This window comes from Salvelinus fontinalis, chromosome 18 (genome assembly GCF_029448725.1).
Source record: "Salvelinus fontinalis isolate EN_2023a chromosome 18, ASM2944872v1, whole genome shotgun sequence".
Taxonomy (NCBI): domain Eukaryota; kingdom Metazoa; phylum Chordata; class Actinopteri; order Salmoniformes; family Salmonidae; genus Salvelinus; species Salvelinus fontinalis.
Genome location: NC_074682.1, coordinates 30,171,081 through 30,198,646, shown reverse-complemented (window position 1 = coordinate 30,198,646; position 27,566 = coordinate 30,171,081). Strand labels below are relative to the sequence as shown.

The following is a 27,566-nucleotide window of genomic DNA, read 5'->3' as shown; positions in this document are numbered from 1 at the left end:
TAAAGTGTTATTTCACATGTATAAATTGCAAAACACTTTACAGATTATTTTTTTTAAAGGGAAGAAAATACCAACAAAAGGAGGGAGAGGGAAAACAGTGACAGTACCTCCCAGCGGATGTACTCCTCTGGCAGGTCGAAACAGCCTGTCAGGTTGGCCTGAGGCCACTGTCCAAAGCTACAGTCTGCACAGGTGAACTCATCCAGCAGGTACTGGTAGGGCTGGCAGGGGGAAAGGAAGTGTATAGTCCCAAATAGATGGTTTGTAGATGTTCAGTAGTTGTTAAACTAACTATCGACAATATTTGATGAGCGCCTTTGGAACATCTACATTTTAAAAAGTCTAACAACTCAATTTAATATACACCATCACAATAAATCTATTATTTATTAGTCATTATGATATGAAGAAAATGTATTTCAGAAGAACAGACAGAATATGAGTTGGCCTACTGTATGTTAACTGGCTATGTTCAATGCCATACTCTGTTTGCTTGTTCATTTAGCAGACAAGATATGCTTAGAAGTCTGGTGCCATTACTTAGTTTTATCTGATTTTATAGTAAGAAGAATATCATTTAACTTAGCTGAATTAAATAGAAAGCAGCGAGTGAGCATATGAAGTGGCTAAATTGAGCATAAAAGTGATCATTTGAAACAGGTCCTATATGCTACATTTAGAGTCATTTGTCAACTTTAGTTGTGAATGATACAATCCTTAGAATGTCATATATGGGCTGCATGGTGCGACTATAGGTTATTGATGATTTTAGAAAGTCACAAAAAAAAGCTGGTGCTCTGTTCCTTGCCTCAGGCTGCACAGCTGTTCTCTCATCAAGTGATCATATTTTCACCCATCAGACTACTCTCAACTTAATCTTATCTTCCCTAATATGTCAAATTAGTTTAGATTGAGAATGGCCCATTATCAAATGGGCAGGAACAGGGGCAGGGGCCTCCATTCGAACTCAAATAGCGAATGGAGGCCGCGCGCTTTCCTAACGGCGCTGTGCTAATATGAACAACTGATATGAACAACTGAAAAATATAAGAATACTTATTTCCCTCGATGCATCAACCACTGTTTGAGGAGCATGCCCTTGATGACCGACAGGTGATATTCCGCCCAAACTCTGTTTGCCATGGCCTCTTCAACCTTGTTCCTACAGCTACCCAGTGCTTAATTCTGCTCAGGAACATCAATAGTAACATGTTTTCACAACTAAACATATTTCACTAAACTGTTGACAGTCTCTCTGCATGCTCAATAAAGGAATACAGGAGAGGAGATGGAAACACATGGTGGTGAGATATTCTGTATAACTGAAGGTATCGTGTCACTCAATATGTTTTCCCCCAGACTCATGGATAAAAATGTTGGAGCGTAGCATAAGGTAACCAGTCCATCCAGTATGCATAATAATACAGTCCACACTCAAAGGCTAGACCAATTATGTACCAAAGACATCTTAAATCAGTTTTGTTTTATGTTTTTCTGCCATGTGTAATATGCAGTTGGCTATGTATGGTATAAGGGCACAATCATAATTTTTATTCTGTTTTTTTGTTGGCTTAGGCTCATAAGCCTATGCATATCAATAAGCTCTAATATGTGTTTTGAATTAATCATCACCTTAGAAAGCGCTGTCCATTTAGTTGTGTTAGGCTTTGAAACAACATCCACAACAACCATGTTTTACACTGTTTCAACCTGCTGTTGAACTTCTTTCTTCAATTTGATCATCACAGTGAGGTGAGTTTTAAAAGTACTATAGGCCTACTGTTCTGATGTGTTTGATGTGATTTCCAAAGGCATTTGCATTGATGTCAGAGTGGTTAGAGGGACAATAGAGCCCTGAGTACCAGTCCATTAGGACCTAATGAAGGGACAATAGAGCCCTGAGTACCAGGCCATTAGGACCTGATGGAGGGACAATAGAGCCCTGAGTACCAGGCCATTAGGACCTGATGGAGGAACAATAGAGCCCTGAGTACCAGTCCATTAGGACCTACTGAAGGGACAATAGAGCCCTGAGTACCAGGCCATTAGGACCTGATGGAGGAACAATAGAGCCCTGAGTACCAGTCCATTAGGACCTAATGAAGGGACAATAGAGCCCTGAGTACCAGTCCATTAGGACCTGATGGAGGAACAATAGAGCCCTGAGTACCAGTCCATTAGGACCTGATGGAGGGACAATAGAGCCCTGAGTACCAGGCCATTAGGACCTGATGGAGGAACAATAGAGCCCTGAGTACCAGTCCATTAGGACCTAATGAAGGGACAATAGAGCCCTGAGTACCAGGCCATTCGGACCTAATGAAGGGACAATAGAGCCCTGAGTACCAGGCCATTAGGACCTGATGGAGGGACAATAGAGCCCTGAGTACCAGTCCATTAGGACCTGATGGAGGAACAATAGAGCCCTGAGTACCAGTCCATTAGGACCTAATGAAGGGACAATAGAGCCCTGAGTACCAGGCCATTAGGACCTGATGGAGGGACAATAGAGCCCTGAGTACCAGGCCATTAGGACCTAATGGAGGAACAATAGAGCCCTGAGTACCAGTCCATTAGGACCTAATGAAGGGACAATAGAGCCCTGAGTACCAGGCCATTAGGACCTGATGGAGGGACAATAGAGCCCTGAGTACCAGGCCATTAGGACCTGATGGAGGAACAATAGAGCCCTGAGTACCAGTCCATTAGGACCTACTGAAGGGACAATAGAGCCCTGAGTACCAGGCCATTAGGACCTGATGGAGGAACAATAGAGCCCTGAGTACCAGTCCATTAGGACCTAATGAAGGGACAATAGAGCCCTGAGTACCAGTCCATTAGGACCTGATGGAGGAACAATAGAGCCCTGAGTACCAGTCCATTAGGACCTGATGGAGGGACAATAGAGCCCTGAGTACCAGGCCATTAGGACCTGATGGAGGAACAATAGAGCCCTGAGTACCAGTCCATTAGGACCTAATGAAGGGACAATAGAGCCCTGAGTACCAGGCCATTCGGACCTAATGAAGGGACAATAGAGCCCTGAGTACCAGGCCATTAGGACCTGATGGAGGGACAATAGAGCCCTGAGTACCAGTCCATTAGGACCTGATGGAGGAACAATAGAGCCCTGAGTACCAGTCCATTAGGACCTAATGAAGGGACAATAGAGCCCTGAGTACCAGGCCATTAGGACCTGATGGAGGGACAATAGAGCCCTGAGTACCAGGCCATTAGGACCTAATGGAGGAACAATAGAGCCCTGAGTACCAGGCCATTAGGACCTAATGAAGGGACAATAGAGCCCTGAGTACCAGGCCATTAGGACCTGGTGGTAGTTAGCAAGTTGGGTACTACCAAAGCATGTCCAGAGTGCATAAAAGGATATTACCGTGACTCAATGGTCACACTTAATTTTACTGCAGTCACGACTCATCACTGCCAGTGTGGCGGTAACATGGTCACTGCAACAGCCCTATCCTAACCCTAAACTTAATCTTTAAAAAAAATAAGATAGTGTATTTTCATCTGGCAGAAATGAATGGTGCCGGGTAGAACACACCCTCAAAGTGAGCTACTGACTAACAGAAGATAAACTATACAATGACAGAATAGTGTAATCTCTTACACTCTTCTGTCCTTGCTTGTGGATTTATTACCTGGCAGGGGATGCAGATCCAGCAGCACACGTCTCCAGGCTGCATGCTCTTCACCTCGTTCTTCCTACAGGGGTCGCTGCACTGGGAGGTGGGGGGCCCCTCGCCCGGGCCCCTCCATGGCACCTGGCTGGTGTTTAGGATGAGGCCCTGGGCCCAGTAGCCCACCTTTAGAGAGCAGGAGTGGAGAGGAGAGATACTTTGTTAAAACAGAAATGTGTCTTCTGCCTTTTTCCCAATCTCGCACACACACACACACACACACACACACACACACACACACACACACACACACACACACACACACACACACACACACACACACACACACACACACACACACACACACACACACACACACACACACACACACACACGGTGAGAGGCACATGGTCAGCCGCAGTACAGCACCCCTGGATGGAGGGCTACATACCTTCCTGTACACGTATTTATCCTCCTCTTTGTGGTAGTGGAAGATGTTGTAGCGGCCCAGACTGTCTCCGTAGGCATCAAAACGCACCATGTTCTCCGTGTCCGCTGGTCTGAAGGGAGCTGAGGGAAACAGAAGAGCGGATAATATTCAGCCAATCTTGCCTTGGACTGTCACAACTTCCGCCGAAGTCGGCCTCTCTCTTTGTTTGGGCGGCGTTCGGCGGTCGACGTCACCGTTCTTCTAGCCATCGCCGCTCCACTTTTCATTGTTCCATTTGTTTTGTCTTGTTTCCCCGCACACCTGGTTTACATTCCCTAATTACACTACATATATATTTCCTCTGTTCCACCCATGTCTTTGTGTGAAATTGTTTTTTTTCATGTTTTGTGTGACTCGCCAGGCTGGTTTTTCCCCGGGTACTGTGTTTAACCCGAAGTATGTTTAATTGTTAAACATTTGCATTATTGTGACTGTTGTCACGCTTTCCACTTTTGCCATTGGCTGGAGGTTTTTGAAGCAGTTGCGTCCGTCTGTTGTTGCTTCTGCCAAATAAAGTGTGCGCCTGATCACAACTCTCTGCTCTCCTGCACCTGACTTCTATACCAGTAGCGCACAACCTGACATGGACAATGGAAATAGATTTCAGAAATGCTTCTATATTGTTATTATTATTATTATTATTATTGTTATAGGGTGTGATGCCTTCTTCAGGGTTTCAGATGAGGGGAAACAGAAAATATATAAATTATGACATTTAAGAGGAAAGAAAACCCTTCCTCTTTAGTTAGATATTGAGTTTTAATATGTAGTAAAACATTTGTCTCACATACTTAGATGTTATGTAAAAGTTTCCTTCATCGAATCCGTTTTCTTTTTAATTAATTCCTTTAATGCAAACATCCATTCGTGAGGCATGTTCTCAAAATACTGCAGGTTGCTTGCAAAGCATCTTACTCAGTCTCTATTTGTTACTGATGATCCCATAGATGTTAATTCATGTTTTATCACTACAAATTGAAACTTCACCAAACCTTTCTCAACTCCACAGGGACACAACATCAACTGAAAAAACAATCTCATGTTCAATCCAGATTAGCATTTGTTTCAAATTGCCCCAATTTGCCAATATTCATGATTAAATAAAAAAATGTAATACTCAATTATATTTAGACATCAGTCTAGGAGAAGCTCAGGGTAATAATAGGATTACTCTGTGATTCTGAGTTGCTTGCAGAGCGCTTACCTTCTGTGTGTTATTACATTGAAAATAAGAAAAGTAAGAATAAAACATTTCATAAACATTATGAGTGGCGAAGATAGTTTCATTATATAGTATATCTAAACTTGTGTGGTGAATGAAGTATAGGCTAACTGTAACGGCAGCCTTCCCTCTCTTCACTAGAAGAGGGGGTGAAACAAGGATCGGACCAACACGCAGCGTAGCCAGTGCTCAACATGTTTAATTAAACGAAAACAGTGAACACTTACAAGGAACAAAATAACAAAATGTGGCAAACCGAAACAGTCCTATCTGGTGCAGAACACAAACACAGAGACAGGAAACAACCACCCACAATCCCCAACACAAAACAAGCCACCTATATATGATTCTCAATCAGGGACAACGATTGACAGCTGCCTCTGATTGAGAACCATATTAGGCTGGACACAGAAACAGACGAACTAGACACACAACATAGAATTCCCACCCAGCTCACGTCCTGACCAACACTAAACAAGCAAAACACATAAGAACTCTGGTTACAGTACCCCCCTCCTGAGGTGCGGACTCCAAACGCACCCCTAAAACTCAAGAGGAGGGTCTGGGTGGGCATCCGTCCGCGGTGGCGGCTCCGGCGCCGGACGAGGACACCACTCCACCACTGTCTTTGTCCCCCTCCTTAGCGTCCTTTGAGTGGCGACCCTCGCCCACGACCTTGGCCTAAGAATCCTCCCCAAGGCCCCCACATGATTTAGGAGGTAGCTCAGGACAGAGAGGTAGCTCAGGACAGAGAGGTAGCTCAGGACAGAGGGGCAACTCCGGACAGAGAGGCAGCTCTGGACTAATGGCAGCTCCGGACTGAGTGGCAGCTCCGGACTGAGTGGCAGCTCCGGACTGAGTGGCAGCTCCGGACTGAGTGGCAGCTCCGGACTGAGTGGCAGCTCATGACTGTAGGGCAGCTCATGACTGTAGGGCAGCTCATGACTGGAAGGCAGCTCATGACTGGAGTGCAGCTCATGACTGGAGTGCAGCTCATGACTGGAGGGCAGCTCATGACTGGAGGGCAGCTCATGACTGGCGGGCAGCTCTTGACTGGCTGGCGGCTCTGGCAGCTCCTGACTTGCTGGCGGCTCTGGCAGCTCCTGACTGGCTGGCGGCTCTGGCAGCTCCTGACTGAATGGCGGCTCTGGCAGCTCCTGACTGGCTGGCGGCTCTGGCAGCTCCTGACTGACGGACGGCTCTATCGGCTCCTGACTGACGGACGGCTCTAATGGCTCGGGACAGATGGGCGGCTCTGAAGGCTCGTGGCAGACGGATGGCTCAGATGGCGCTGGGCAGACGGATGGCTCAGATGGCGCTGGGCAGACGGATGGCTCAGATGGCGCTGGGCAGACGGATGGCTCAGATGGCGCTGGGCAGACGGATGGCTCAGATGGTGCTGGGCAGACAGATGGCTCAGATGGCGCTAGGCAGACGGATGGCTCAGACGGCGCTGGGCAGACGGATGGCTCAGACGGCGCTGGGCAGACGGATGGCTCAGACGGTGCTGGGCAGACGGATGGCTCAGACGGCGCTGGGCAGAAGGATGGCTCAGACGGCGCTGGGCAGACGGATGGCTCAGATGGTGCTGGGCAGGCAGGCAGCTCAGACGGCGCTGGACAGACGAGCAGTGCAGGCGGCGTTGGGCAGGCAGGCAGTACAGACGGTGCTGGGCAGACGAGCAGTGCAGGCAGCGTTGGGCAGACGGCCGACTCTGACCTGCTGAGGCGCACAGTAGGCCTGGTGCGTGGTGCCGGAACTGGTGGTACCGGACTGGAGATACGCACCTTAAGGCTAGTGCGGGGAGCAGGAACAGGGCACACTGGACTCTCAAAGCGCACTATAGGCCTGGTGCGTGGTACTGGCACTGGTGGTACCGGGCTGAGGGCACGCACCTCAGGGCGAGTGCGGGGAGAAGGAACAGTGCGTACAGGGATCTGGAGACGCACAGGAGGCTTGATGCGTGGTGCCGGTACTAAAGGTACTGGGCTGGAGACACGCACCACAGGGAGAGTGCGTGGAGGAGGAACAGGGCTCTGGAGACACACTGGAAGCCTGGTGCGTGGTGTAGGCACTGGTGGTACTGGGCTGGGGCGGGAAGGTGGCGCCGGATATACCGGACCGTGCAGGCGTACTGGCTCCCTTGAGCACCGAGCCTGCCCAACATTACCTGGTTGAATGCTCCCCGTAGCCCGTCCAGTGCGGGGAGGTGGAATAACCCGCACTGGGCTGTGTTGGCGAACCGGGGACACCATGCGTAAGGTTGGTGCCATGTACACCGGCCCGAGGAGACGTACTGGAGGCCAGATATGTAGAGCCGGCTTCATGGCACTTGGCTCAATGCTCAATCTAGCCCGGCCAGTGCGGGGAGGTGGACTAACCCGCACCGGGCTATGCACACGTACAGGAGACACCGTGCGCTCTTCCGCATAACACGGTGTCTGCCCGTACTCCCGCTCTCCACGGTAAGCATGGGAAGTGGGCGCAGGTCTCCTACCTGACTTCGCCACACTATCCTTTAGCCCCCCCCCCCCCCCCCCAAATAAATGTTTTGGGTTTCTTCACGGGCTTCTTACCGCGTCGTCGTGCTAACCTCATTCGCCGGTATCCCTCTGCACATTGCTCCATCGAATCCCAGGCGGGCTCCGGCACTCTCCCTGGGTCAACCGACCACCTGTCTATTTCCTCCCAAGTGGTGTAACCCAGATCCGGCTCCTGCTGCCGAGCTAGCTCCTCGAAACGCCGCCTTTCTGCTTTTGCTGCCTCCAGCTCTGCTTTGTGGCGGCGATACTCCTTTGGCTCTGCCCAGGGTCCTTTTCCGTCCAGCTCGTCCTCCCATGTCCATTTCTCCTGGTCCCGCTGCTGCTGCTGCTGCCGCTGCTGCCCGTTGCTACGCTGCTTGGTCCGAGTTTGGTGGGTGGTTCTGTAACGGCAGCCTTCCCTCTCTTCACTAGAAGAGGGGGTGAAACAGGGATCGGACCAACACGCAGCGTAGCCAGTGCTCAACATGTTTAATTAAACGAAAACAGTGAACACTTACAACGAACAAAATAACAAAATGTGGCAAACCGAAACAGTCCTATCTGGTGCAGACCACAAACACAGAGACAGGAAACAATCACCCACAATCCCCAACACAAAACAAGCCACCTATATATGATTCTCAATCAGGGACAACGATTGACAGCTGCCTCTGATTGAGAACCATATTAGGCTGGACACAGAAACAGGCGAACTAGACACACAACATAGAATTCCCACCCAGCTCACGTCCTGGCCAACACTAAACAAGCAAAACACATAAGAACTCTGGTCAGGACGTTACACTAACATTGTGATGTAGACAGTAATCATGTCACCTGACCTTATATGGCTGTTATGGCCATAAAAATTGAATTACATTACCCACAGAATTGGGTGCACTCAATATGGCCACCCATCCACCCATTATGGAATATTTACAAGAATGATGATGGCCCCTTCTGGTAACGCTATTTCTATTATTTGACTGCTTCACTCACCATCAAACTTGGCCTTGAGGATGAAGTCTCTATAGAACCTCTTCCCGGTGCCTGGTTTCATGGCATCACATATCTTGGTGGCATTGGGTAGGCACACCGCCTGCCTCATATTATGCAGGGCGTGAGCCATGGCATACACCGCGTTGACTACAAACATGATCTTGGACTCCTGCTCAAACTTGCCGTCCCGCAGACTGTGTTCGCTGCAACCAGGCTCTGTGAGACTACAGTCGAAGCGGTGCTCCCAGAATTCTCTGAACCAGGGGTTCCGTGTGTTAGTGTAGGGGTTCAGCTTGGTGAAGTAGTCTGCAAACTCCCGGATGGGGTAGGAGGCCAGCTCGATGGTGAAGGCCCCCTCTGCTGCCGTCTCGCTTCCCCTCACCACGCTCTCCTGAAAATCATTCACATTTTATAATTAATTGGAATGAAAACATAACTTTCTTACTTAACTTACATGTGCAGTTACCAAAATTACAATCACAAAACATGACATTTTATCAAAAACAGCAGTAAAATGACGGGAATCAATTATTATACAGGAATTGGTTCTGTAATTGTTAGGGAATCGGGAATCAACAATTTTTGAATGGACTACCAGGCCCTACCTGCGCCCCCCAGCCATCGCTGGCCACCCAAGTGAAGGTGCTGTTCATGCGAGCGGCAGCCACCAGCAGCTCCCTGGCATCCTCACTGCGTGTGAACAGGATGACCACCTTGGCGTTGGACTTCTGCTGCAGCGAGCGGATCACCTGGTCGTAGCTGAACCGGTTCATCGAGCGGCTCACCTGTTTGACCAACAAATTAATTATGTACTAACTTATAATTACTGCATGTTGCAATAAGACACAGTAGTCTTCAACACTATTGAATCATTTACACTATATTAATTATTTAGCTGTGACAGGGGCAACAACAACAATAACAGCAACGAACAAACAAATAACAACCGGCTGACCTTAGCCGAGGTGGCGATGCAGATATGGCGGGCGCGGGCCTCCTGCTGGAAGGCATCGATGCCCGTCTCACCGTAGTCACCCTCAGATGCCACAGTGGACACGTAGGTCCAGTTGAAGTAGCGCAAGATCTCAGCGATGGCCTTGGCCTGGTAGAAATCAGGCGGCACGGTGCGGGCGAAGTAGTCGTAGCGAGACTTGTCACTGAGCTTGGCGCTGGTGGAGGCATAGCTGATCTGAGGGATCTGGAAGAGGCGGAGGAGGTTGGCCACCTGGTGAGGGAGGTAGGGAGGGATAGGGAGCGAGGGAGAGAGGTAGTGGGGGAGGGAGGGAGGGACGGAGAGAGAAAGAGAAAGAGAGGGAGGGAGTGAAAGAGGGAGAGGGATGGAGGGAGGGAGGAAGGAAGAGAAGTAGGGAGAGAGAAAGGAAGGGAGAGAGAGGGAGGGAGAGAGAGAGAGAGAGAGAGAGGAGGTATGGAGAGAGGGAGAGAGGAAGGTATAAACTATGTTAGGTAGTCCCAGACATTCATCACCTACACTTACATGTGCTAAACACCGTAAGAGAGCTTCTTCCTCATGTCAAATTGACACTGACTATAATCATCATAGTTCTCATTTAAATGACTCACACAGAGTGACAATGGCTACAGCCTCTGTATGGTTGTATGAGATATATATGATAGACAGTGCCCGCCTTTGGTTAGGTGATCTCAACCGGCACACATATTTTACAAGTAAACTAACAAAACAACTACAGCACACCATTCTCTCTGTTTTCAGAGCTAATTTTTCAGGGAGTGATATCAGATCCGCAGCCCCAGTCCCAAGGTGTCTATGACTGCTTCCTAAGTGGCACCTTATTCCCTATATATTGGTTCTGGCCAAAAGTAGTGCACTATATAGGGAATAGGGTGCCATTTGGTTTAGCAGACTCGCATAAATCTTTAATATCTCTACACCTCAGAGGACCCTCTTAAGAAAATCTTCTACTGTCCAAAAATGTCTATCTCTTTATCTCTGCAGCCTCAGTCCAAAAATGCCTATCTCTACTGTATCTCTGTACCTGGGAGGATTATCTTTTGAAAAGCTTCTGCTGTCTACAGGGCCGGTTCCAGGTATAAGCAACATAAGTGACCACTTAGGGCCCCGCAGCCGCTAGGGCCCATGGCAAAATGCGTAGAATTGCAGGGAATTAACTCTAAAACTTCATTTTTTTCTATCAGGTGCCTACCTGAGGGTTTGACATTGTAGACAGAGAGAGGTCACCAGCCAATGCCCCTTTCACATGTCACACAATCTAACACTATCACCAACCCTGTCTACAATGTCAGTTATCCACATTACCTGAAGCAAGAGCCACCCATCCCAATACAGATGGAAGAAATGGATAACAACCATATCTGTTTAATTATGTGATAACAACCAGAACTTTGAGATAAGAACTTTAGACGCTTGTTTTACCCAGGGCCAGACACACTAAAGCCGCCAGATAGGCAGACTGAGGTGTGTGCGTGTGTTGTGGAATCTACCATTGATATTTCAACACCATAAGCTTATTATGCCCCAAATAACTCAGACATCATCTATTGATCTTCCACGTGGAAGCTATTGAAAGCGGACGTTGCTGAGAGAGACATAGGCCTCATCACATAATTGAATAGAACAATATTATATTGTACCTCTGTGGAAAGCAGAACATGTTGAATATATAGTCAACATCGATTAGTGTGCGTGTGTGTGTCTATTTAGTTTTACTATCCTTTTGGGGTCCAGAAGTCCTCCCAAGTAAAACAAAGAAAAATGTGGGGACATTTTGCCGGTCCCCACAAGGAAAAAGGCTATTTAAGGCCTAGGGATTAGGTTTAGAGTTAAGGTTAAAATTAGGGTTAGGGGTTAGGGTTAGGAGTTAGGGTTAGCTTTAGGGTTAGGGGTTTAGGGTTAAGGAAAGAGGTTAGGGAAAATAGGACTTTGAATGGGAATCAATTGTTTGGTCCCCTGTAACGGTCGTCATAGTCGTTCTCCTCCTCAGACGAGGAGGATCATGGATCGGACCAACACGCAGAGTGGGTAGTGCTCATGATAATTTATTAAATCGAAACCGAACACTAACATGACACAAAATAACAAAATGAATACAACAGACAACAGTCCCGTGTGGCACGAATACAAACACGGAAACAAACACCCACAAAACACACGTGAAACCCCGGCTGCCTTAGTATGATTCTCAATCAGGGACAACGACTGACAGCTGCCTCTGATTGAGAATCATACAAGGCCGAACACAAAATCCCAACATAGAAAATCACACATAGACAAACCCACCCAACTCACGCCCTGACCAACTAAATAAATACAAGACAAAAGAAAAGAGGTCAGGAACGTGACATCCCCACAAAGAGAGTAAAACAAATGTGTGTGCGCGTGCTCGAGCATTCGTGTGTGTATGCCCATGTTTGTTCTTGTAATACCACTGTAACTACCACCTTCTCCCTCTAGCACATTCGGATGCCTAGGTGCTTCCACAGCCCTACCATTCCCATGGACCTCATTTAACTCCTCACTCTTTCACACTAATCCACTTTCAGATTTTCATTATTTCACCTGCCTTCCCTTCCCAACACATGACAATAGAATAGTGACTTAATGGGAAAAGGAAGCCCAAAGCTTCATTTTTCTAACTTTTTAGTTTACTAATTAGTGGCCATCATCCCTTCAGTTTTTCGGCCAGTACATAAGAATATTATGAGACAGATATCCATCTTCATTTGAGGACATTAATCCAGTATTTGATAGTTCTTGCACATCATTAATACACCAACACAGTTCTGTGTCTGTGCAGAATAGCCTACAGTATACAGTATAATACTCTGTGTAGCATGTGTTGTGAGACGCCCCATGCCATGCCGTGTATGTTCCCATTACAAATGGAAAGTAGAAAAGTCTTCAGTCATAAGTATTCAACCCCTTTGTTATGGCAAGCCTAAATAAGTTCAGGAGTAAAAATGTGCTAAACAAGTCACATAATAAATTACATGTTTGACATGATTTTTGAATGACTACCTCATCTCTGTACCCCACACATACAATTATCGGTAAGGTCCCTCAGTCGAGCAGTGAATTTCAAACACAGATTCAACCACAAAGACCACAGAGGTTTTCCAGACATTAAATATACCTTTGAGCATGGTGAAGTTATTAATTACACTTTGGGTGGTGTATCAATACACCTAGTCACTACCAAGATACAGGCGTCCTTCCTAACTCAGTTCACAAAGAGCAGTGCATCTGCTCAGGGATTTCACCAATGAGGCTAATGGTGACTTTAAAACAGTTACAGAGTTTAATGGCTGTGACAAGAGACAACTCAGGATGGATCAACATCATTGTAGTTACTCCACAATACTAACCTAAATGACCAAGTGAAAAGAAGGAAGCCTGTACAGAATAAAAGTATTCCAAAATATGCATATTGTTTGCAACAAGACACTAAAGTAATACTGCAAAAATGTGGCAAAGCAATTATATTTTTGTCCTGAATACGAAGTGTTATGTTTGGGGAAAATCCAATACAACACATTACTGAGTACCACTCTCCATATTTTCAAACATAGTGGTGGCTGCATCATGTTATGGGTATGCTTGTTATCATTAAGGATTGGGGAGTTTATCAGGATAAAAAATAAACTGAATGGAGCTAAGCAAGGGCAAAATCGTAGAGGAAAACTTGGTTCAGTCTGCTTTCCACCAGACACTGGGAAACTAATTCATTTTTCAGCAGGACAATAACCTACAACGCAAGGCTAAATCTACACTGGAGTTGCTTACAAGACGACAGTGAATGTTCCTGGGGCGGGAATGAGTTAAAGAGTTCGCTTAAATCAACTTGAAAATCTAAGGCAAGACCTTAAATGGTTGTCTGGCAATAATCAACAACCAATTTGATAGAGCTTGAAGAATTTTGAAAAGAATAATGAGCAAATGTAGCACAATCCAGGTGTGGAAAGCTCTTAGAGACTCACCCAGAAAGACTTACAGCTGTTATCGCTGCCAAAGTATTGACTCAGGGGTGTGAATTCACATGTAAATTAAATATTTCTGTATTTCATTTTCAATGAATTTACAAAAATGTCTAAAAACATGTTTTCACTTTGTCATTATGGGGTATTGTATGTAGATTGGTGAGGAAAAATATATATTTAATACATGTTGAATTCAGGCTGTAACACAACAAAATGTGGAGGGGTATTAATACTTTCTGAAGGCACTGCATGTGTCTTTTTTGATGCTCTATGACTATACAACACTGACACTGGACTGATTACTTCTTCAGAGCACATATGGCCCATGTGCGTCTTGGTTATGTGATGTGATATGGTGTTCATTGTACTCTCTTAAGTCAGATAGGACTAGATTATATCCTCATGTGAAACCCAGCAATTCATTTTTTTACACTTTAATGGACATTGGGTTTTGGTCCGTATCTTTGAGGCCCATACAGTACATGCCACTATGTTAAGTCCTGTTGTTACTTTGAGAGCACATTATGGGCTTGTCAATGATATAACGTGTGGTTTTGTGACCTGGATAACTTTCTCTTCCTGGTTTTTCAAAATGTCTGCCAAACACAATCAGCACCTTTTATGTTAGTAGAAGGTAAATGTGTGTAATTTGGTAATTATAATTTTTGTAAGTTTGATATTCAAACTTGTGTGGTGAGTTTTCAGGGCAATGTACTATTTTTATAACAGCTTCTTAAAGTCCTTTGTAGTGGACATCAGGATGTGCTAACTGTTTTTTTCTGTAAGGTTAAATTGTTCATATTTACTGTCACGGCCGTTGTAAGAAGTGGACCAAGATGCAGCGTGGTGAGCGTACATTTCTCTTTTTATAAAAAAAATGTTGCCAACAAAAAAACGAACGAAAAACAACCGTGAAGCTTACAGGGCATAAGTGCCACAAACAAAGTTAACTACCCACAATGAAAGGAGGGAAAAAGGGCTACTCTGTTGAGGACAGAGGGCGCTGTTTTCACTTTGGGGGAAAATCGTGCCCAATTTAAACGGCCTCATACTCAATTCTTGCTCGTACAATATGCATATTATTATTACTATTGGATAGAAAACACTCTCTAGTTTCTAAAACCGTTTGAATTATATCTGTGAGTAAAACAGAACTCATTTTGCAGCAAACTTCCTGACAGGAAGTGGAAAATCTGAAACCGATGCTCTGTTCTAGGGCCTGCCTATAAATGTCCTTGATATTTATTAGTATACATGCACTTCATACGTCTTCCCCTAGATCTCGAAATGCAGTGAGAGAAGAAATGGAGTGTATAACCTGATCTGGGGTCGAATAAAATCTCTTGGCATGACGTGTCACCAGTTTCCTGTTTTCTGGAGCGCGCGTGAAGGGACCTGGTTTTGCCTTCTGAAAAGCTGTCGATATAGACGACTAATATCTCCGGCTTTGATTTTATTTTGATACATGTGACAATATCATCGTAAAGTATGTTTTTTCAATATAGTTTTATTATATTATTTAAATTTATTCGGGACGTTAGGCGTGTTGCGTTGTGGGCCTTTGTTCAGGAAGGAGAGCTTTGCGCTACTTTGCTAGCTTTCCGTGCTAATTGACTGGAGAAGAGGACATTCTAAAACCAAACAACGATTGTTCTGGACAAAGGACCCCTTGTACAACATTCTGATGGAAGATCATCAAAAGTAGGACCCATTTTATGATGCTATTTCATATATCTGTCGAACATGTTGTACTAGTAGTTTGCGCCCAGATTTTGGGCACGCTCTCGCTATAACTAAGCTGGATGTCGTAATGAAGTTATTTTTAGAATTCTAACACGGCGATTGCATTAAGAACTAGTGTATCTATCATTTCCTATACAACATGTATTTTCTAGTAACGTTTATGAATAGTTATTTGGTCAGAATAGTTGAGTGTCATAAAAATATCCGCACATTCTGGGAAAAAGATGCTACGTTAGCACAATGTATAACCACTGATTTCAGCTCTAAATATGCACATTTTCGAACAAAACATAAGTGTATGTATAACCTGATGTTATAGGACTGTCATCTGATGAAGGTTTATGAAGTTTAGTGAAAATTAATATCTTTTGCTGGTTTATTCCCTATCGCTTTCGTGCTTATTGCTATCGCTAACGTGCCTTGATGAATGAATGCGGTAGTGTGGTAGGCTATTGTAGTAAGCTAATATAATGCTATATTGTGTTTTCGCTGTAAAACACTTAAAAAAATCGGAAATATTGGCTAGATTCACAAGATGTTTGTCTTTAATTTGCTGTACACCATCGATTTTTCAGAAATGTTTTATGATGAGTATTTAGGTATTTGACGTTGGTGTCTGTAATTACTCTGGCTGCTTCGGTCCTATTTGTGACGGTAGCTGTGATGGTAGCTGCAATGTAAAACAGATTTTTACCTCAAATATGCACATTTTTCGAACATAGATTTATTGTATAACATGTTATAAGACTGTCATCTGATGAAGTTGTTTCTTGGTTAGTTTGGTTGGTACTTGGTTAGTTAGGTTGGCTTTGTGCATGCTACCTGTGCTGTGAAAAATGTCTGTCCTTTTTTGTATTTGGTGGTGAGCTAACATAAATATATGTGGTGTTTTCGCTGTAAAACATTTTAAAAATCAGACATGTTGACTGGATTCACAAGATGTGTATCTTTCATTTGCTGTATTGGACTTGTTAATGTGTGAAAGTTAAATATTTCTCAAAAATATTTTTTGAATTTCACGCTCTGCCTTTTCAGTGGAATGTGGGAGGAGTTCCGCTAACCCCGGTGCCAGACAGGCTAAGCATGGTTCCCAATCAGAGACAACGATAGACAGCTGTCCCTGATTGAGAACCATACCCGGCCAAAACATAGAAAAAGGCTCTCTAAGGTCAGGGTGTGACAGTACCGCGGACCCCGCTCCACCTCTGGCTCACCCCACTTTGGTGGCAACTCTGGTGCGGGGACCCTCGTTGCCGATCCCGGACTGGGGACCCTCGTTGCGGGCCCCGGACTGGGGACCCCCGCCGGAGGCTCCGGACTGGAGAACGTCGCCAGAGGCTCCGGACTGGAGACCGTCGCCGGAGGCTCCGGACTGGAGGCCGTCACTGGAGGCTTCGTGCCATGGCTCATCACTGGAGGCTTCGTGCCATGGCTCATCACTGGAGGCTTCTTGCCATGGAACATCACTGGAGGCTTCGTGCCATGGCTCATCACTGGAGGCTTCGTGCCATGGCTCATCACTGGAGGCTTCTTGCCATGGATCATCACTGGAGGCTTCGTGCCATGGCTCATCACTGGAGGCTTCGTGCCATGGATCCTCACTGGAGGCTTCTTGCCATGGATCCTCACTTGAGGATCTGTCACGGCCGTCGTTGTAGGAAGAACTGGACCCAAGCGCAGCGTTGTGAGCGTACATTGTCCTTTATATTTAAAAAATGTCACCAGGAAAACAACAAACGAAAGACACAACCGTGAAGCTTAACGGGCATTAGTGCCACAAATAAAGTTAACTACCCACAACGAAAAAAAATATTTCTCACTTAATAAATACAGTTGAAGTCGGAAGTTTACATACACCTTAGCCAAATACATTTAAACTCAGTTTTTCACAAATCCTGACATTTAATCCTAGTCAAAAATCCCTGTCTTATGTCATTTAGGATCACCACTTTATTTTAAGAATGTGAAATGCCAGAATAATAGTAGAGAGAATGATTTATTTAAGATTTTATTTCTTTCATCACATTCCCAGTTGGTCAGAAGTTTACATACACTCAATTAGTATTTGGTAGCATTGCCTTTAAATTGTTTAACTTGGGTCAAACATTTTGGGTAGCCTTCCACAAGCTTCCCACAGACCAAATGCTCCTGACAGAACTGGTGTAACTGAGTCAGGTTTGTAGGCCTCCTTGTTCGCACACGCTTTTTCAGTTCTGCCCACAAATGTTCTATAGGATTGAGGTCAGGGCTTTCTGACGGCCACTCCAATACCTTGACTTTCCTTAAGCCATTTTTCAACAACTTTGGAAGTCTGCTTGGGGTCATTGTCCATTTGGAAGACCCATTTGCGACCAAGCTTTAACTTCCTGACTGATGTCTTGAGATGTTGCTTCAATATATCCACATAATTTTCCTGCTTCATGATGCCATCTATTTTGTGAAGTGAACCAGTCCCTCCTGCAGCAAAGCACCCCAACAACATGTTGCTGTCACCCCCATGCTTCACGGTTGGGATGGTGTTCTTTGACTTGCAAGCCTCCCCTTTTTCCTCCAAACATAACGATGGTCATTATGGCCAAACAGTTCTATTTTTGTTTCATCAGACCAGAGGACATTTCTCCAAAAAGTACAATCTTTGTCCCCATGTGCAGTTGCAAACCATAGTCTTTCTTTTTTATGGTGGTTTTGGAGCAGTGGCTTCTTCCTTGCTGAGCGGCCTTTCAGGTTATGTCGATATAGGACTCGTTTTACTCTGGATATAGATACTTTTGTACCTGTTTCCTCCAGTATCTTCACAAGGTCCTTTGCTGTTGTTCTGGGATTGATTTGCACCTTTCGCACCAAAGTATGTTCATCTCTAGGACACAGAACGCATCTCCTTCCTGAGCGGTATGACGGCTGCATGGTCCCATGGTGTTTATACTTGCTTACTATTGTTTGTACAGATGAACGTGGACCTTCAGGTGTTTGGAAATTGCTCCCAAGGATGAACCAGACTTGTGGAGCTCTACAATTTTTGTGGAGGTCTTGGCTGATTTCTTTAGATTTTCCCATGATGTCAAGCAAAGAGGCACCGAGTTTGAAGGTAGGCCTTGAAATACATCCCCAGGTACCCCTCCAATTGACAAAAATGATGTCAATTAGCCTATCAGAAGCTTCTAAAGCCATGACATTATTTTTTGGAATTTTCCAAGCTGTTTAAGGCACAGTCAACTTAGTGTATGTAAACTTCTGAACCACTGGAATTGTGATACAGTGAATTATAAGTGAAATAATCTGTCTGTAAACAATTGTTGGAAAATTACTTGTGTCATGCACAAAGTAGATGTCCTAACCGACTTGCCAAAACTTTAGTTTGTTAGCAAGATATTTGTGGAGTGATTGAAAAAGTAGTTTAATTGACTCCAACCTAAGTGTATGTAAACTTCTGACTTCAACTGTATGTTCAAAAAGTTTTTTTTGCTGAGTCTCAGAAAGATAATATGCTAATAAGCAGAGTATACTCCTAAAAGAAGTATTGCCATTTGTGTCAGAAATAGAAAAAAGACAAACAAAACAATTAAATAAAAACAAAACAATAGTTTCATAATAAATGTACTTATTACTGCATACCTACACTGTAGTCAACATTTCTACAGTCCTATGGATGGCATCTTACAGCTGATTGAGAGATTTTGTCCTCCAAATATCTGGGGTATTTCATCTCAAGGACACTGTTCCATAAATAAACATCAGTGCACCAAAGTGGATGGACATAAGGCAAGCTGGAGAGAGCAGAGAGATCAGCTAGTATGGTGAGTGCAACACTAACATACTCTGTGGATTGTGCCTCCCTAGAGGGTTTCTCTATAAACTGACCGTAGAGTTGGATAGAGGGCACACTTCACACAAAAACCTCATGGGGCTGTCCATGCTGTTACAGAAGTGATAATGGCAAAGATAAGGGATGTTCTCTCTTCCTACCTCGATGGAGTTGACTGACATTAACACTGATCTCAGAACAGTCTTGCGCTTAACCCACTCTGACAGTTCCATTTAAAACGCCCTGTATACCACAGGCCTGGGGGAACAGCAGGCACACTACTGGTTCAAGGGGACAAATTGAGTAAATATGACGTATTTAGACAAGCAAAGTGCAATGCTCACTCTGGATAACAGCAATCCATTCCATATCCTCTTTCTGTGTAGACGCAGGGGCATCTACACTACTGTACGTACAGTACCAGTCAAAAGTTTGGACACGCCTACTTATTCAAGGGTTTTTCTTTATTTGTACTATTCTCAATATTGTAGAATAATAGTGAAGACAAATCAAAATATCTATTTTATTTTCGAGATTCTTCAAAGTAGCCACCCTTTGCCTCTATGACAGCTTTGCACACTCATCAGACCAAAGGACAGATTTCCACCGGTCTACTGTCCATTGCTCGTGTTTCTTGGCCCAAGCAAGTCTCTTCTTATTATTGGTGTCCTTTAGTAGTGGATTCTTTGCAGCAATTTGACCATGAAGGCCTGATTCATGCAGTCTCCTCTGAACAGTTGATGTTGAGATATGTCTGTTACTTGAAGTCTATGAAGCATTTATTTGGGCTATAATCTCTGAGGCTGGTAATTTATCCTCTGCAGCAGGAGTAACTCTGGGTCTTCCTTTCCCATGGCGGTCCTCATGAGAGCCAGTTTCATCATAGTGCTTGATTGTCTTTGAAATTTCTTGAAATTTTCCTCATTGACTGACCTTCATGTTTTAAAGTAATGATGCACTGTTGTTTCTCTTTGCTTATTTGAGCTGTACTTTCCATAATATGGACTTGGTCTTTTACCAAATAGAGCTATCTTCTGTATACCACCCCTACATTGTCACAACTCAACTGATTGGCTCAAATGGAATAAGAAGGAAAGAAATTTCACAAATTAACTTTTAACAAGGCACACCTGTTAATTGAAATGCATTCCAGGTGTCTACTTCATGAAGCTGGTTGAGAGAATGCCAATAGTGTGCAAAGCTGTCATCAATGCAAAGCGTGGCTCCTTTAAAGAATCTCAAATATAAAATATATTTTGATTTGTTTAACAGTTGTTTTGGTTACTACATGATTCCATATATTATTTCATAGTTTTGATGTCTTCACTATTATTCTACAATGTAGAAAATAGTACAAATAAAGAAAAACCCTTGAATGAGTAGTTGTATCCAAACTTTTGACTGGTACTTTATATAGTGCGAATCCACTAAGAGCATTAAACTGTAACATATCATTAATACAGCACTAAATACAACTGAAGGTCTTGTTAATTGAAGGTCATGTTAACTTGAATAAATACATTTTACTATAAATTGGCAACTTCTATCAATACATAAGATACAGTAGCCAACATTGATTATAGTTGCTTGTATTGGTTACCTGTCTTTGCAACTGTATTAAGCACAAGAGTGTACTAGGTAGCATGGACAAACAATGACATCGACAGCTCTCATTATCTGACATTTTTATACTTTATTCCACTGCATGTATCCGACTACACTGAGGCAGGTAGTCACACATGCATGGGTCCCACATCCTCCACCACTCTCAGACAGACAGTGAAGTGTCAGTTAGCTGTCACCAGCAGAAACTGAAAAAGGATCAGGATACCACTGGAGTGTGTGACAGTAACTGTCTGTGTATGCCTTTCTGCACTCACTCTACTCTCCATTTCTCCTTTATCTCACTCTTTTTATCGCTCTCATTATATCTATCTCTCTCCCTGTCTTTCTCCCTCTTTCTGTCTCCTTCCGAGGGACAACTAGGAACACCTCAGCTGCCTTAGACCCTTATAAATTGATCAATTAAATCTTAGTTTCCAAAAATCTAATTTTCAGCAACTTAACCTTTAATTGACCTAATTTCTTTATTCAATTTGTACTTAAACTCTGCTAATATGATTAGGATAGACTGTATTATTGAGACAGAGAGTTTAAAATGCTAGCTGTGAGTAGCATTCCACTTACTGCTGCTTTAACCCTGGCCAGGTTCAAAGGGGGTTACATACTGTATTTGTTTATGTAAGAGTGGAATCATAGCAAGAGCAGTTCCATCACCACACCTCTGGCAACCTTCAGTCATTTCAGGTGTAAAATGTTGATATAAAGTGAATGTGCAGAAGCCTATATATATTCCCCAGAGTAGACTTTATATTACTATGTGTTGCAGCAAATATGTGTTGCAAAAACCAACTAATGGGATTTAAAATATAATTACTAACAAACTCCCTGGTTAGCTTTTAAGCATAACTGATAGAATGTGAGAATGCAGCTTATGAATCCATCACTGACATTGCAGTCCTTTAAGGGTTGAGAGTTTGAGTTATACATTGCTTCCCTATACATACATGAGACTACATAGACATAATGCTCCAGAGAATGTTTGAGAGCTAAGAGTTCCAGTTATAGGTACAATAAAGTCTCACGCAATTGGTCAGCTCCTCGATTAAGTTCTGTGTCCATACCTGTTAAGAGAAGAGATGAAGAGATGCTAGAATGAGGAGCGGAACCGGAATGTGGAGTTGTCCCCTCCTCTTCCGAAATTCGAAAGATGCTAACACCTGCAAAATTATGATTTGTTCAAATAATGCATAACAAAAAACCCAAACCCAAACCCTGGAACTACTGCTGCTCATTATCCCACACATCCCATTCCTTTCCAACAGATACTATGGTACCAGTTATGTTTACGTGGCTCGGTCCATGAGAGATTATAGGTACAGGCATGATTCCATATACAAAGAAGACTACAGTTCCAGTTAAGGTTTCTGTATCCCAATGAACAGGATGCATCTATACATCGATATATACACCCATCTATACATCCATCTATACACCCATCTATACATCCATATATACACCCATCTATACATCCATCTATACACCCTTCTATACATCCATCTATACATCCATCTATACATCCATCTATACATCCATCTATACATCCATCTATACATCCATCTATACATCCATCTATACATCCATCTATACATCCACCTATACACCCATCTATACATCCATCTATACATCCATCTATACATCCATCTATACATCCACCTATACACCCATCTATACATCCATCTATACATCCATCTATACATCCATCTATACATCCACCTATACACCCATCTATACATCCATATATACACCCATCTATACATCCACCTATACACCCATCTATACATCCATCTATACATCCATCTATACATCCATCTATACATCCACCTATACACCCATCTATACATCCATATATACACCCATCTATACATCCACCTATACACCCATCTATACATCCATCTATACACCCGTCTATACATCCATATATACACCCATCTATACATCCATCTATACATCCGTCAATACATCCATATATACACCCATCTATACACCCACCAATACATCTGTCTATACATCCATCTATACACCCATCTATACATCCATCTATACATCCGTCTATACATCCATCTATACACCCGTCTATACATCCATCTATACATCCGTCAATACATCCATCTATACATCCATATATACACCCATCTATACACCCACCAATACATCTGTCTATACATCCATCTATACACCCATCTATACATCCATATATACATCCATATATACATCCATCTATACATCCATCTATACATCCACCTATACACCCTTCTATACATCCATCTATACATCCATCTATACATCCACCTATACACCCTTCTATACATCCATCTATACATCCATATATACATCCATCAATACATCCATATATACTCCCATCTATACATCCATATATACATCCATCTATACATCCATCTATACATCCATATATACATCCATCTATACTCCCATCTATACATCCATATATACATCCATATATACTCCCATCTATACATCCATCTATACATCCATCTATACATCCATATATACTCCCATCTATACATCCATATATACTCCCATCTATACATCCATCTATACATCCATCAATACATCCATATATACTCCCATCTATACATCCATATATACATCCATCTATACATCCATCTATACATCCATATATACATCCATCTATACTCCCATCTATACATCCATATATACATCCATATATACTCCCATCTATACATCCATCTATACATCCATCTATACATCCACCTATACACCCTTCTATACATCCATCTATACATCCATATATACATCCATATATACATCCATATATACTCCCATCTATACATCCATATATACATCCATCTATACATCCATCTATACATCCATCTATACATCCATATATACATCCATCTATACTCCCATCTATACTCCCATCTATACATCCATATATACTCCCATCTATACATCCATCTATACATCCATCTATACATCCATATATACATCCATCTATACTCCCATCTATACATCCATATATACTCCCATCTATACATCCATATATACATCCATCTATACATCCATCTATACATCCATATATACATCCATATATACATCCATCTATACATCCATCTATACATCCATATATACATCCATCTATACTCCCATCTATACATCCATATATACATCCATATATACTCCCATCTATACATCCATCTATACATCCATCTATACATCCACCTATACACCCTTCTATACTCCCATCTATACATCCATCTATACATCCATCTATACATCCACCTATACACCCTTCTATACATCCACCTATACACCCTTCTATACATCCATCTATACACCCGTCTATACATCCATCTATACATCCGTCAATACATCCATCTATACATCCATATATACACCCATCTATACACCCACCAATACATCTGTCTATACATCCATCTATACACCCATCTATACATCCATCAATACATCCATATATACATGCATATATACTCCCATCTATACATCCATCAATACATCCATATATACATGCATATATACTCCCATCTATACATGCATATATACTCCCATCTATACATCCATATATACACCCATCTATACATCCACCTATACACCCTTCTATACATCCATCTATACATCCATCTATACATCCATATATACACCCATCTATACATCCACCTATACACCCGTCTATACATCCATATATACATCCATCTATACATCCATCTATACATCCATCTATACATCCATATATACATCCATCTATACATCCATATATACACCCGTCTATACATCCATCTATACATCCATCTATACATCCATATATACATCCATCTATACATCCATCTATACATCCACCTATACACCCTTCTATACATCCATCTATACATCCATCTATACATCCACCTATACACCCTTCTATACATCCATCTATACATCCATATATACATCCATCAATACATCCATATATACTCCCATCTATACATCCATATATACATCCATCTATACATCCATCTATACATCCATATATACATCCATCTATACATCCATCTATACATCCATATATACATCCATCTATACTCCCATCTATACATCCATATATACATCCATATATACTCCCATCTATACATCCATCTATACATCCATCTATACATCCACCTATACACCCTTCTATACATCCATCTATACATCCATATATACATCCATCAATACATCCATATATACTCCCATCTATACATCCATATATACATCCATCTATACATCCATCTATACATCCATCTATACATCCATATATACATCCATCTATACTCCCATCTATACTCCCATCTATACATCCATATATACTCCCATCTATACATCCATCTATACATCCATCTATACATCCATATATACATCCATCTATACTCCCATCTATACATCCATATATACTCCCATCTATACATCCATATATACATCCATCTATACATCCATCTATACATCCATATATACATCCATATATACATCCATCTATACATCCATCTATACATCCATATATACATCCATCTATACTCCCATCTATACATCCATATATACATCCATATATACTCCCATCTATACATCCATCTATACATCCATCTATACATCCACCTATACACCCTTCTATACTCCCATCTATACATCCATCTATACATCCATCTATACATCCACCTATACACCCTTCTATACATCCACCTATACACCCTTCTATACATCCATCTATACACCCGTCTATACATCCATCTATACATCCGTCAATACATCCATCTATACATCCATATATACACCCATCTATACACCCACCAATACATCTGTCTATACATCCATCTATACACCCATCTATACATCCATCAATACATCCATATATACATGCATATATACTCCCATCTATACATCCATCAATACATCCATATATACATGCATATATACTCCCATCTATACATGCATATATACTCCCATCTATACATCCATATATACACCCATCTATACATCCACCTATACACCCTTCTATACATCCATCTATACATCCATCTATACATCCATATATACACCCATCTATACATCCACCTATACACCCTTCTATACATCCATCAATACACCCATTTATACATCCATCAATACACCCATCTATACAGTACATTCATATATACACCCATCTATACATCCACCTATACACCCTTCTATACACCCATCTATACATCCATCAATACATCCATCTATACATCCATATATACATCCACGAGAGACGGTTTGATGAGAAGTCACCTCTTCAGAGGAGATAGGAGCAGAGAAGGGACTGAGATAGAGGACATATGTACATGAGACAGCCTGGGTGCGGGCGAGTGGCAGCTCTTACTCATCCACACGTATGTCATGATTTTTTCAACATGGAAAGCCCATCTGTACATCCCAGAGGGCCATGCCAAGCATGAAGACGGGATGACGAGGAAGGAGGGAAGGAGGCTAAGCTACAGATCCACTATAGATGAAATGTAGAAGAGAGCAACTCCAGCCTGTCTATTGGCCTCTCCTCTCCAACCAACCTTCTACCATTGGAACACACGCATGCACACACGCACACACACACACTCTCAATCCATGCATCCATCCATCCATCCATCCAGCCTTCTATCATGGGACCATACAAGCATGTGCATGATCGTATCAAATGCAGAGACATTGTAACTGAATGTAATTATACTGTTAATGCACTGTCAGTCAATGTCAGATATTACAATAATTTGATTGACAATGAGATGATGTAAATTGTTACTTTTTTTCTTTATCTCAATCTTGTTCTCTTTGGCAGTCTCTATGGCCATTAAGATCTGTGTCTCCATTGTCCAAGGCAATGGTGCTTATCTTTGCCTGGTTCATCATAATCAAAACCATGCCAGTATATATCATACACACTACAGGAGTGAAAAAGTCCAGTCAGTCAGTATTGACCGAGAGAGGCTGCATGATGTCTGGCTGTCTATTGATGACACCTTATCAATTTGTGTGTCAATGAAAAGTAGAAGTGTGCTGAAGAAATCAGTAGAGTGCTCAACATTGAAATAACAACACCTCACAACCTCAGCATTGGATCAAGACTGGGGCAAATATACTGAACAAAAATAAAAACTCAACATGTAACATTTTCAAAGATTTTGCTGAGTTATAGTTCATATAAGGAAATCCGTCAATTTAAATGAATTCATTAGGCCCTAATCTATGGCCCTAATCTGGGGAGCCAGGCCCAGCCAATCAGAATGAGTTTTTCCCACACAAAAGGGCTTTATTACAGACGGAAGTACTCCTCCACACCCCCCTGCTCCCTCCTTTGACGATCCCGCAGGTGAAGAAGCCGGATGTGGAGGTCCTGGGATGGTGTGGTTACACGTGGTCTGCTGTTGGATGTACTGGCAAATTCGCTAAAATGACATTGGAGGTGGCTTATGGTGGAGAAATTAACATTCAGTTCTCTGTCAACAGCTCTGGTGGACATTCCTGCAGTCAGCAATCCAATTGCGTGCTCCCTCAAAACTTGAGCCATCTGTGGCATTGTGTTGTGTGA

At 42.9% G+C, this 27,566-nt stretch overlaps 1 protein-coding gene across 5 annotated transcripts in view; it reads right to left on the bottom strand.

The window, feature by feature from the left end:
- Window positions 1-27,566, bottom strand: part of LOC129815264 (metabotropic glutamate receptor 2-like) — a 79,748-nt gene that overhangs the window by 11,302 nt on the left and 40,880 nt on the right. For all 5 annotated transcript variants that reach the window (XM_055868902.1, XM_055868903.1, XM_055868904.1 and 2 more), the window contains 6 exons: window positions 9,827-10,096; window positions 9,477-9,656; window positions 8,872-9,262; window positions 4,090-4,208; window positions 3,660-3,824; window positions 108-221 (listed from right to left, as the gene is read on the bottom strand). In XM_055868902.1, coding sequence (XP_055724877.1) covers window positions 108-221; window positions 3,660-3,824; window positions 4,090-4,208; window positions 8,872-9,262; window positions 9,477-9,656; window positions 9,827-10,096 — 1,239 coding nt within the window. The remainder of the gene's footprint in view (window positions 1-107; window positions 222-3,659; window positions 3,825-4,089; window positions 4,209-8,871; window positions 9,263-9,476; window positions 9,657-9,826; window positions 10,097-27,566) is intronic.